This window comes from Toxotes jaculatrix, chromosome 8, assembly GCF_017976425.1.
Source record: "Toxotes jaculatrix isolate fToxJac2 chromosome 8, fToxJac2.pri, whole genome shotgun sequence".
Classification (NCBI taxonomy): domain Eukaryota; kingdom Metazoa; phylum Chordata; class Actinopteri; family Toxotidae; genus Toxotes; species Toxotes jaculatrix.
This window is the reverse complement of record NC_054401.1, coordinates 29,028,115-29,040,642: the sequence shown is the minus strand read 5'-3', so window position 1 is coordinate 29,040,642 and position 12,528 is coordinate 29,028,115. Positions and strand designations below refer to the sequence as shown.

General features: G+C 44.9%; 1 protein-coding gene across 1 annotated transcript; it reads left to right on the top strand.

Moving 5' to 3' along the window:
• Positions 1 to 133: 133 nt before the first annotated feature.
• wdr26a (WD repeat domain 26a) lies at positions 134 to 11,776 on the top strand. Its single transcript, XM_041043540.1, has 14 exons — positions 134 to 778; positions 1,878 to 1,977; positions 2,130 to 2,186; positions 2,784 to 2,920; positions 3,524 to 3,621; positions 4,456 to 4,612; positions 5,474 to 5,612; positions 5,714 to 5,854; positions 7,164 to 7,283; positions 8,069 to 8,214; positions 8,775 to 8,853; positions 8,977 to 9,106; positions 9,669 to 9,863; positions 10,286 to 11,776. The coding sequence occupies exons 1-14, from the start codon at positions 498 to 500 to the stop codon at positions 10,306 to 10,308; spliced, it is 1,803 nt and encodes a 600-aa protein (XP_040899474.1). The 5' UTR covers positions 134 to 497; the 3' UTR covers positions 10,309 to 11,776.
• Positions 11,777 to 12,528: the final 752 nt, after the last annotated feature.

Genomic DNA, 12,528 nt, shown 5'->3' with positions numbered 1-12,528 from the left:
GAGATAGAAAAACAATGTCCTTGTGATTTGAATCCAGTGAAACTCGAACACTCAGTTGGAGCCTGGCTGCCCTCTAACGGTGACGCAGCCCGCACGAGCCGACGTGAAGGAATTTCCGCCGACGTCACTGCGTATGTCCATAACAGGGCTGCAGCTGTCTGAGAGCAACAATAACAAGCTCTATCCAACAATTTAACGGCGGCTTTAACGGTACCTGACAGCCCCGCAGACCGCCGACTTTCACAAAATGCGGCTGTCCAAGTAACTCTGGCCTCCGCTTGTTCGTCCTCCGAGCCGAAAACCGGGTTACCGTCGCGGCCAGCACCGCGAAACAAACACGGAGCCTCGGCCGCAGGGGGAGCAGGGCAGTTCGGGGCTGCATCTGGGTCAGTGGGCCTGTCGGCGGCCGTACCGGTGGTTTGTTATCCCCGCAGTGTCCCGCGGCGCCCGTCATTCGCTGGTTTACTCATCGGGTCACCGTTTTAAACCGCGGTAACATGCAGGCTAACGGGGCAGGACAGGACCGGGATTCAGAGCTGTCCTGCCGAAACGGTGCACGGAACGGCGAGTCGTCCTCCACCGGGGTAGCTCACTCCAACGGACTTGTGTCAGTCACCAACAATGGAAACACTGTCAGCAATAACAACGGAGTGTCAGCCCAGCCTGCGCCCAACAACACCAACATCCCGTCGGATGTCAAGAAGAAGAAGGGTCTGTCTCAGTCCGAGGAGGATGTCATCAGGCTGATAGGACAACACCTACACGACCTAGGTCTCAAGTAAGTAGAACGACCGTGTGATCAGCCTGCTATCAGGTGATGTGTCTCAGTCAGATCCATCATGCAGCGGGACAGTCATGATGACCTCTGGACCTCCTGTCAGACAAACAAACCAGGCCTCACAGGAGCTCTGGACCGACACAACCCTCTAACTTTTCCCTGCTCTGCCATGGACTGTGAGCCGCAGCGGGTCAGGCAGTCACCACACAGGGCTGAAGTTTGTGGTGTGTTTGTGGTCTGTTGTAAACGGCAAGAAGCAGCTTTTGTTGCTCAAATGATCAGTGAAACATTAAAAACAAAGCCTGAAGTTTGGACCAAAAAAATGAATGCTTCTCAAAATGCTTAGTTTTTTTAAAGGGAGTTTGTTATGGGTTGATAAGTGTGATAACCGCCATAATGTGGGAAAGGATGCATATGTTGTCAAAGGTGTGGATTGGGTGAAGGGTAAACCTCATGACTCAAACATGTACCATATGTTGAAACTTTAAATGTGACTTAGTGTACCATCTAAGGTGAGATTTCTCAAAGAAATAGACTTTTACTTTCAGTTAATGTTTTCATTTTTGAATTTTAATTTATTTATTCATTCATTTATTTTGGGTCAAATTAACTGATTAATTAATTAGTCTTTAAAATGTGAGAAAACTGTGGAAACTACACGCCACCAGTTTTCAGTAGGTAACTTCTTATTGGGTCTTGTTTTGTCACACCAACAGTCCAGAACCTGAAGAGACTTTTCAACGAAATGAAACAGAGAAAAGCAGCAGATCCTCACTTTGGAGAACCTGCGAGCACTACACGAATATCAAAAGCCGCGCTGATTCATTTTCAGTCAGTTGAATAATTAATTCATTGACTAATTGCACCAGCAGTGACTGCTCACAGAGAGTAGATACTGAACACTGAGCTAAGAATCAAACCTGTGGTTCAGCCCACTTGGTGCATGGTGTCAGTCACACAGTCATATGGTGTTTATCATTGACAGCATGACAACGGTCACTGCATTAAAAATTGATCATACTGATGCATTCCCAGGTCATTGATTCTGATTTTGATTGTTTTTTTTTCTTCTGTGTCCTGCTGTGTACATTGTTCACAGTCAGACGGTGGACCTCCTGATGCAGGAGTCTGGATGCAGGCTGGAGCACCCCTCTGCCACCAAGTTCCGCAATCACGTCATGGAAGGAGAGTGGGACAAGGTGGAATGAAGTTTTCTGCTATACATACCCACACTGTGCACTGTAGACCAAGTAGAGAGATAATATGGGTTTAGTTTGCTAGTTGAACTCTCTGCTAGTCAACCTAACCTAGTAAAGCTTAACTTCTCATGTCGTTTCCCTCCTTTTTTCAGGCTGAGAGTGACCTGAATGAGCTGAAGGCTTTGATGCATTCTCCAAGTGCTATAGTGGTGAGTGACAAAGTCCATCAATCCTCAGGCCACTGACAGACAGTCTTGTCTCTAATGTATTGTCTCATTTACAAAATGTTATGTGCAGTGCACAAACACAGCAGCTGTGAATGAAGGGACAAAATAAAGAAACCAGCAGTACTGATATTTGTGTCGCCACCTTCACAGATCAACCACTGAAACAGCCACAGGATAACATGACGTGAATCCAGATCTCAGCAGCTACCTTAGCTCTATACTTGGTGTTAGGTTATTGTACGGTGGCACCACCAGAGAAGAAATGCACATAAGAAAAAATATAGTTTCTCTAATATAACACTGAGTTAATCCAGTGCAATGAAAGCTTTTCACATTTTGCATTCCTGCAGTTTAGTTCAAAAAAGTCACACCTCCCACCTCCCCCAGTGACACTTTTATTTCATGTCTTAGTCAGGAAAGATCAAACACTGATTTCAGTCATGTGTGGCGATCGTGAAGTATTTCTGTCTTGATGTCATATGGGTAGATGTAGCAGAACACACAGCCCTCGGGCATGGTGATGACCGCTGTCCCTCCCTGTTATTTTTGGCCTTGTCCTCTTCTTGTCTTCCTATATAGCGGATGAAGTTCTTGCTGCTGCAGCAGAAGTATCTGGAGTATCTGGAGGATGGGAAGGTCCTGGAGGCCCTGCAGGTCCTCAGAGCCGAGCTCACTCCTCTCAAATACAACACAGAGCGTATCCACATCCTGAGCGGGTCAGTTCAGCAGCACACTGGGAGGCTGAGTCATACTGTGGAAGTCTGATGGAGGCAGAGAGAATTTCACTTCTCTTACGGTGTCATATGTTGCTCATTGTTTTCATGTTTCTCTTTTGCCTGCTTCCATGTCACAGTAGATCATGGAACTAATTTAGCTCCATAGAGAATATGAGCTTGCTGGTGCTGTCGTGCTGACCTTTATTTCACTTCAAATTAAACTGGGATCCTTTTTATTAGCTGCTTCATCTGGCATTGTGGGGTGGGGAGGCAGATAGTAGGTGCAGTGGATCTTCATAGCATGATGATGTCAGTAGGGCTTCATGGGTAATATTATGAGAGCGCATGTGGTAGACACAGTTGCAAATAATTTACTTTTCAAAGCTGGCTAAATACAGACTTAGTGACTGGTGTCACTCTGTTTTAACATAATTTTCTTGCTTTTTTTATGATGCGGTAATCACAACTGCTTTAGTCTTTATCATGACAGATGCATGACAGAAGAGGCACAGATGGATACGCCGACAGAGTGTTAGCTCACAGTAAAAGCAGGCGTGAGTATGTCTGACAGTACCTGAGAAAATATCATCCTGTGTTTTGAAGGTACCTGATGTGCAGTCATGCAGACGACCTGCGAGCCAAAGCAGAGTGGGAAGGCAAAGGCACGGCGTCCCGAACAAAGCTGCTGGACAAGCTCCAGAGTGAGTGCGGTCTGAGTCACACTCCAGACTTATTCTTCCCTGTAGTTAGCACCTGTGCTGTCACTGCTGTGTATCCTATGTCCGTACAATGACACGTGAGCATTAACAGCAGCATGTATAAAATTACCCCTAATGTATCACTGGTGTGTGAGTGTGTGTGTGTGTGTGTGTGTGTGACGATAAATCCATTTACCATTTATTATGTGTTTGAAAATGCTTCCTGCCTCCTACATGACATTAGCATGTGTTTCCTGTCTCAGTCATGTGTCGATGCGATTCAGGTGGATCATTCAGTTTGAGTATGATCCACCATACGGCAATAAAAGTCTGATTTTAACAAGAATTCCAGCTCGACCTGTGAGAATAAGAACATTTAGTAGTGTTAGTGGTAGTTTAATCTTGGCTCTGATGGTCTTGGACCTCCAAATTGTCAACAAGGTGTAGTGGGTAGTTGATTGGTTGATTCAGCTCCTGTCGGGGGGGCGGGTTCAAAATGGAGAGGAAAACAAACCTCTTTACATATCCTGCGAGCATCAAAGCAGCTCCATGTGTGCATGAGTTCATGCTTAGATGTTCATTACTGTGGATAGATGGATGGATGGATGGATGAATGAATGGATGGATGGAGTTAAAGGCCAAATAGTGTTAAGTAACTACAGATGTTAAATAAGAAATAAAAACCAATAGATAGATAATATATAGAAAGACTATGCCATGTGCTGAACATTACACTGTATAGCAGCAGAATTGAACTATAATACACTTTACATTAGTATATTCTAATCAAGCTGAACCAATTAAAATCACACACAATCTGTGTGTGTGTGCTTGTAGCCTATCTGCCTCCCTCAGTGATGCTGCCCCCTCGCCGCCTGCAGACTCTGCTGAAGCAGGCGGTAGAGCTGCAGAGGGAGCGTTGCCTCTACCACAACACCAAACTGGACAGTGGACTGGACTCTGTGTCCCTGCTCCTGGACCATGCCTGTAGCCGGTAAGGGCCACACACGCACTGTAACCAGACCTGGGTGATGGGACTCTGCTTTAAAAGAAATCACGTTGTGATGTTTGTCTTTTATTACTGTGGGACACTACTTCTGTGTGCTGTGCTGTGTAGAACTGTGTCCAACATTTCATCCACTGAACACTCTGTGATCAGCTCCATGATGATGTTTACATATAGATTCAGTTCAGATCAGGGTTTTCTCAGTCACCGGATTGTGTGCCCGCAGTATCAGTTCACTGAGGTCAAATCGATCGGGTGAAATAAACACAAGAATGAAAAAAAATCAGACAGAAAACAGAAATTAGATGTTTTTTTTTGTTTTTTTTTTAAATTGTGAATGCCTACGACACCTCTCAGCCCTCAGTTCATCATCAGTGCAGAACTGACTGCAGCTGACTGACAACTGCAGCCTCCACTTTGTGAATATGTGGACACATGATTACTGAAAAATCAGTTCTCTTTGTGTCACTTTACATCAACACGTGGGAGCTGACTGAGCGTGTGCCTTGCATACCTGAATGGGACGGTGCATCACACAGAGCAGCAGGTGACCTCAGGTCAGCCTTCATGTAGTCCCTGCGTAGATGCAGTCTGGAAATGTTTTGTGGCTGCAGGGCAGTGCAGGTTTGCAAAACTGATGAAGTCTGCAGTAAATACTACATATAATCATTCAGATACACCATGGCCAGCCATAAAACCACAAAAAGCTCTTGTGTGTCTTATTATTTAATTAAATTTACTTCAGTCTTTATGTCTTTGAAGCAAGAGACAATACACACACACATTGTAGTGTGCATTATGAAAGCAGGATGTGTCTGCCTGATGTATGTGTGTGTTCCTAATCTTCAGGAAACAGTTCCCGTGCTACACTCAGCAGATTCTCACTGAACACTGCAATGAAGTCTGGTTCTGCAAGTTCTCCAACGATGGCACAAAATTGGCAACTGGGTCCAAAGACACCACAGTCATCGTGTGGCACGTTAATATGGTAATCAGTCAGTCTGACTTTTCATCAAGTCCACGTAGGAGCAGGAAATATCAGTGGGTGTGGTTAGAGCTGGAATAACTGTTCTCTCTGTTGGTCGACAGGAAACCCAGCAGCTGAAGCTGATGAAGACCCTGGAGGGTCATGCTTATGGTGTCTCATACCTGGCCTGGAGCCCTGATGATACCTATCTGATAGCCTGTGGTCCTGATGACTGCTCTGAGCTGTGGCTGTGGAATGTACAGGTACATCTCTCACACAGGTGCAGCGAGGCAGTGACTGACAGCAGCTATCAGCTGCACGCCTCCTAATTGACATGCTTGTTCATGTAGCAAAATGCAGTGGTGATTGTTTGATTATCTCTAACTCTGCAGCTCTAGCTCAAATGTATGTTTTGCTCATAATTGGAAACAGTGGGCTACGAACAGCTACGTTCAAGTACTAACATTTGAAGCTACTGGTCACTGGTCTCTTCATACTGGCTGTGAAAAGGTTCCTGCTGAGTGTGACTCCAGTGAAGAAAAGGAGGATCTCTCTGTGGAAATTCACATTCCAAATTTCAGCTGCAGTTAAAGTGAGCAGTCTGAGTTAGTCAGATCATGTGGATCCTCCAGGTTTACAGTCTTTTTAGTGCAAGGGCAAAGGGAGAGGGGTTGCTCTGGATGATGAGCATTCAGACTGCTGAAGCATCAGAACAGCTACAGCTTTAGAAGTCATCTTCACACAGAAGAGGACCCATCACTGACAGTGTGGTAACAGAGGGAATAATCAGAATCAGAATCAGAAAAACTTTATTAATGCCCATAGGGAAATTCTTTTGTTATTTGCAAACTCCCTATTGAAAAATGAAGAAAAGAAGAAAATTGCACATAGTGTGTACACACATAGAGAAAAATGTTTCTAAAATAAATAAGATTAATGAAGTGAAACAAAAAATAAAATGTATAGTATAATGAAAGACAAAGTAGAAATATTGCAATACCCCCCTTACAGTATACATATACTCCAATATCAAACAGAACAATATAATACAAATAATCTAAAAATATGCAAATAATGTAAAAATAGAAAAACATAAAGACATATTAATATTTGCAGATATATACATGAGGTTTGTGGTTTAGAGGTTTAAGAATGAAGTATACACAGTATACATGAGTCTGTGATTTTTAGAGTTATACAGCTTGATTGCGACAGGTAGGAATGATTTCCTGTGTTGCTCTGTTGTGCAAATGAATGATTTACTGTAGGTCTGAGTATCACATTAGTACACAGCAGCGGTGACATCATCATCTCTGTCAAAATTGTGACCACTGAGCTCCTCCTTCATGTTGGGGAAGAGGTAGTGGTCTGAGGGGCCAAATCAGGTCAGACAAGGACAAGGACTAGACCCTGTGGGTGCAGACACACCTGTATTATCCAGTAAGAGAATGTGTTTTCAGGTAATTAGAGGGTCACATGACCAAAAAAAACCTTCAACCCAGCGTGTTGTAGAGTGTGTGGTGTGTGATCTTTTCAGTCACGTTTGTCCCTCCTCTCCGCTCTGCTGTGTAGACGGGTGAGCTACGAACAAAGATGAGTCAGTCTCATGAGGATAGCCTGACCAGCGTGGCCTGGAATCCAGATGGCAAACGCTTCGTCACTGGCGGCCAGAGAGGCCAGTTCTACCAGTGTGTGAGTATCTTTCACAGCACACACACACACACACACAATGTGCCGTCAGCGCCAACAGGCTCTGAGCGTTACATACATATAGCGCCTTTACAGCACACTCTTTGATTTAGATAAAAACAGATTTTTGCTCACTAGAGGAGCCTTGAGGATGTAATTGAAATGACAGACATATAAAGCTCTGAGCTCTCAGATCACGTCTCTGATCAGGTCCTGCAGTCCCATTCTCAGGGAGCGTCACACTCATCAGATGACCTCTGTGGACCACAGTCTCTGACCCTGTTTACTCACCCTGTTATTGACGTCTTTCCCATGCAGATGTCACTTCTCTTCAAACAGACAGGTCAACAGTGTGACTGAAGCTCCTGACATCTAACAGTCAACCCTCTGTCAAAGTCACTTAGATCATTTCCTCTTTCATCTCGATGCAAAATCAAACTCAACTGGGCCTGTTCAGCGTTTTAATATATACTGCAGAGCATGATGGGATGTAAATTGCTGTAAACTGTACCATGCAGTGCACCTGTCTGAAGGCATCTGCTCTCATGATTTTTCTCCTAAATGTCTATTTCTCCACACACTCTGTTGGTCTCGCAGCTTATACTCACTCGGAATCTTTAAGAGTAATCACACTGCAGAGTGCAGGACTTGATTGGATCTGTAGTTTTCTGTACAAAAAAAAGAAAACACTGACCTCAGATCAGAGATGGAGGGATCTTGGATTTCACTGCAGCAGTCTGGTATCGATGCTGTTCCTGAACGTTTTTTGTTTTCCTGCTGACTCCCAGGACTTGGATGGAAACCTGCTGGACTCGTGGGAAGGAGTTCGGGTGCAGTGCCTGTGGTGTCTGAGTGACGGCCGGACCATCCTCGCATCAGACACCCACCAACGTATCCGAGGGTACAATTTTGAGGACCTGACAGACAGAAACATGTAGGTCACCCACCCCCGTGACTTGGCTGAGTAACTTCAATACTCACTTGTCCTGCTTCTTTTCTAGATGTCTGCACACATGTAATCAGACCTACATTCAGATGAGACTGATCATTTTACTTTTGACTGATCACATTTTATCAACATCTACACTACTGGTCAAAAGATTTAGAACAAGGCAGGAACAAAGAAGACGTCATCCTACAGCAAGATTTACAGGACCAGAGCCAGACGATGGCTTCACACGATAAAGACCAGCACAGTCTCCAGATCTAAACCCTGTGGAGCTGGTTTGGACATAAATGTGTGGTAACTTCTGCAGAAGCTTTGGATGAACTCTTTGGTACAAATGTCCACTTGTATTTTATATGATTCTGGACAGACATGGGCATGAACTTAAGCTTGGTTGGTGGAGGCAAAGACTGCAAGGCGGTAACTGTAGTCTCTTGTGTGTGGAAGCAGTGGGCTTCTGTATTTGCTCAGGTTTCAGCCGTGCACACAGTAGGTGAGCAGTTATTGGCTCTCCTTGTTTGATCACGTGGTGTGTTCTATCATTCCAGAGTGCAAGAGGACCATCCCATCATGTCTTTCACTGTTTCCAAAAATGGAAGGTTAGCTTTGCTCAATGTTGCTACCCAGGTGAGCAGCATGTTACCTCTTTTCATTTCACACCTCAGTCAGTGTTTCTTTCAGCTGAACTTGAGCTAGTTGCTACAGTACCAGTTCAGTTCAGTGTTGATTTTGAAATGTGTGTATTTGTAGGGAGTGCACCTATGGGACCTGCAGGACCGGGTGCTGGTGAGGAAGTATCAAGGAGTCACCCAGGGCTTCTACACAATCCACTCCTGCCTGGGAGGGCACAATGAAGACTTCATCGCCAGTGGCAGCGAAGGCAAGACAGCACGATGATTACAAACGAATCGTCATGCCACAGCAGTCCAGAGCATCTTTTTCACTCTGGCTTATCCAGATGTTGCTTTGCAGATGTGAGACCCTGACTTTTGTGATGAGGTGGCAGGTTAGCTGGAAGCTTTTTAACATCTTTTTTCTAGCCTCCTGTGCTTTGTAGCATCAGTTAGCTTCATTTCCAGATCCTCATTAGATCATCAGAGAATTCATCATCTGCTGATAATTCCTAACCACAAGTCTTCATCTGAAGATCTGATGCCTTCAGGTGCATCTCTGTAAACCCGTGCAGAGAAGGGTCTTATGGGTAACTCTAGGTCACACATTTCCTAAATCCCAACAAAAATCATGATGACGAGCACGTCAAGCAAGTTGAATGTGAAAGCTGAAAAAGTAAACAACATCATAGAAGTTGTACAAATACAAAATAAGCAGCCAGGTGATGAGTATTCCACATCACGACTAAACAGATGTTCATTTGTAAAATTGGTGGAGAGTCTAATCCAGTAAACTGGTAGCAGCTGATGGAGTCTCCCATCTCCTCTCAGACCACAAAGTTTACATCTGGCACCGGCGCAGTGAGCTGCCCATCGCAGAGCTGACCGGTCACACCCGCACCGTCAACTGTGTGAGCTGGAACCCCGTCCTGCCCGGGCTGCTGGCCAGCGCCTCAGACGACGGAACCGTCCGAATCTGGGGACCCGCCCCCTTCCTGGACGTTCAAGATGCAGAGGGCCTCAATGGTATGAACACCAAAACTTAGCATGTGTGGTTGTTAGGGAAAAAAATCTGAAAGGTTGTGCAGCTCATTAGTGAATGAAATCCAAGAGCTGAGGGATGAACATTTGAGCCCTCTGCTGTCAGTAACAGTAACAGGCCTAATAAACACAGGCTTGTTCCAGGGTCTGAGTGTTGAATAAAAATGTGCATTCATGTATATTATAGTCCTGATTTGAGGTGGAGCGAGATTAACTCTGCATGACTTTTCTGTCAAAATGTGCCAGTGGTCCAGTGGACGGCAGTTGTCAAAAGTGAGAAGGAAGGGCTCTGAGATTAATGGGAAATGTGAAAAGGGTGTGAATCTAGCAGACTGTCAGGGTGATGTGCTGTGTGTGTGTGTGTGTGTGTGTGTGTGTGTATGTGTTTGTGTTTCCTGTCCTGGCAGAAAGCTGCAGCATGGACAGCTGATGATCTGCTGCCGCTCTGAGCCTGAGGAGCATTAAGACTCTGTAGACACTTGAATGGACGAAGCGGGGAGAAAGCTTTGGTGATTGGACAGCTGCTTCCTGGAGGCGGAGGCCAGCAGCGATCCGCGTCAGGGCGTCACAACACAGAGATGTCAGACTCAGTCACATTTCTGACAGCAGAGCCGGACACGTGAAGCTGGGCTCCAGGACCTCCTCCTCCTCCTCCTCCTCTTGTCTGGACCTGTTCCCTCAGCACCATCCAGGACCACCCACCTCCTCTTATTTATAATCATCTACATTATTTATTCTTGAGTAGTTCACTGACTAGTGCTAGGCTGTGACGTAGCAGCACCTGGTGGAGGGTGTGTGTTGTTAACTTTCTGAGCAGCTCACACGAAGCAGCTTCATCTCCCTCACCTCCTGAACCTTTAAGAGATTTTACCTGCAGGAACACTGGATGGCTGTAACACCCCCTTGAAGAGGAGGATCTTTTAAATGCAGAATTCTACTATTATCTCATTTTTTTTTTTATGCAGAACACCTTTATGTTTTTTTTTTTTTCCCTTCAGCTTTTCTGCGTATAGCCAGAGAAAGAATAGTATTTGATGAGCATGTTGCGTAGGATTTGCACAGGACAACGTGTTCAGTGGCTGACTTGGTCCTGCTATATCTATTCAAATGTGCTGAGTGGTTGGCTGCCTTCTGAGAGTTCAGAGGATTATCTGTCAACCCTGACCTCTGCATATGGATTATGTGAGTGTAGTGTCCCCCATGCTGTCAGTGTGGATTTCCTCTTTATTTTGCTGTTACATCTTTGCTCTGGCTTCACTCTTTGCTCTCTCTGCCTCTGTTTGTGTCGCAAGTCCTTTGCCACCTCTCCCTGCATACAAACAGCATCCTTCATATGAATTTCTTTTCATTTGGTTTAGTTACATGTTCTAAGTTTCATTTATCACTGTGTTTGTTTCTTTTTTTGTTCTTTTTTTATTTACTTCAAGTGGAGCTGTAACATTTAAGGAGACACTCCCTGATTTCTTTCTGTAGCCAGTGAGCCCCCCACCCCAACACCCCAGCTCAACTCTCAGCTGTTGTAAAAGATAAGGCTGGTGTTATTCTCAGTTTCATGTGGTCAACAAATTCTGGGAAAAAGGCCAGAACCAACCAAACGTTGATCTGTTTCTCTAAACTCTGACTTCCATGCTCCGTCTGTGGCTCTCAGCTCGGAGCCCATTGGTTCCTGCTGAGATGATGTCAGCCTTCAGAAACACCTCACAAAGTTTCATTTCCTCAAACAGCTGATCACTGTAGTTTGTATCAAACAAACAGGAAGGAAGAGTGAGTTTGTTGGGGGCTATTTTCAGCAGCGGATTAAGCCACATTTGGTGCTGTAGTATGTGTGGCAGCAGGCTGGTGTGTGTGTGTGTGGGGGTCTGAGTCAGAATAAACTACTGTCTGTGTGTGTGTGTGTGTGTGTGTGTGTGTGTTGGTGGTGATGATGATGATGAAGGAACATGTCACCCAGAGTAATAGCTAGATTAACAACAATGGAGCTCTATGGCTCAGAGGGATCAGATGTATCTCTCTCTCACACACACACACACACACACACACACACGTTGGTGGGAGACTGTCAGTGTTTTTTGGTTTTCATGATAAAAAAAAAGAAAATGGCCAGCCTTATCCTTTGAGTTCAACACATCACCCATGAGCTAAGAGGACGCAGTAACAAAATGACGGAGTGTGTCTTTAACTATCAGTGTGTAAACGCGTTTGTACACAAGTGTAACATAAAAGTTATTATGAACTTCTACAAAGTGTTTTCTTTCAGAGAGTCAGAAGAACAATCTTGCCTGATATGATGTTCAGTGTAATATGTGCTGTAGATTTGTATGTTATGGCATGTATTATGAGACTGCATACAAATTGGCAGACAGGACGAGGTGTGTTTTTGCAGGGTTCCCACACCTGGTTCTCACTGTCGCAGGTTCAGGTTCTAGCTGCACTTCACACCACACCTTCTTCACTCTACATGCCATCGTAACATGAATCAGCAGGTCAGCATTTCCAGCTGCTAACACAGAAAACCACATTGCAGCCAAAATCCCATTTCGGTCTTCTTATTACTGGGACATTTTTCCAGACTGCTTCTACAGTCCTGGATGATGACTGCAGGACGGTGAGGACTGTGGGAACCCTGTTTATCTGCCTAGGCACCATCACA

Coding starts and splice junctions, on each gene's coding strand:
- wdr26a (XM_041043540.1), top strand. CDS start 498: ATGCAGGCTAACGGGGCAGGACAGGACCGGGATTCAGAGCTGTCCTGC. Junction 2,921..3,523: donor CGTATCCACATCCTGAGCGG/GTCAGTTCAGCA, acceptor TGTGTTTTGAAG/GTACCTGATGTGCAGTCATG. Junction 3,622..4,455: donor GCTGCTGGACAAGCTCCAGA/GTGAGTGCGGTC, acceptor GTGTGCTTGTAG/CCTATCTGCCTCCCTCAGTG.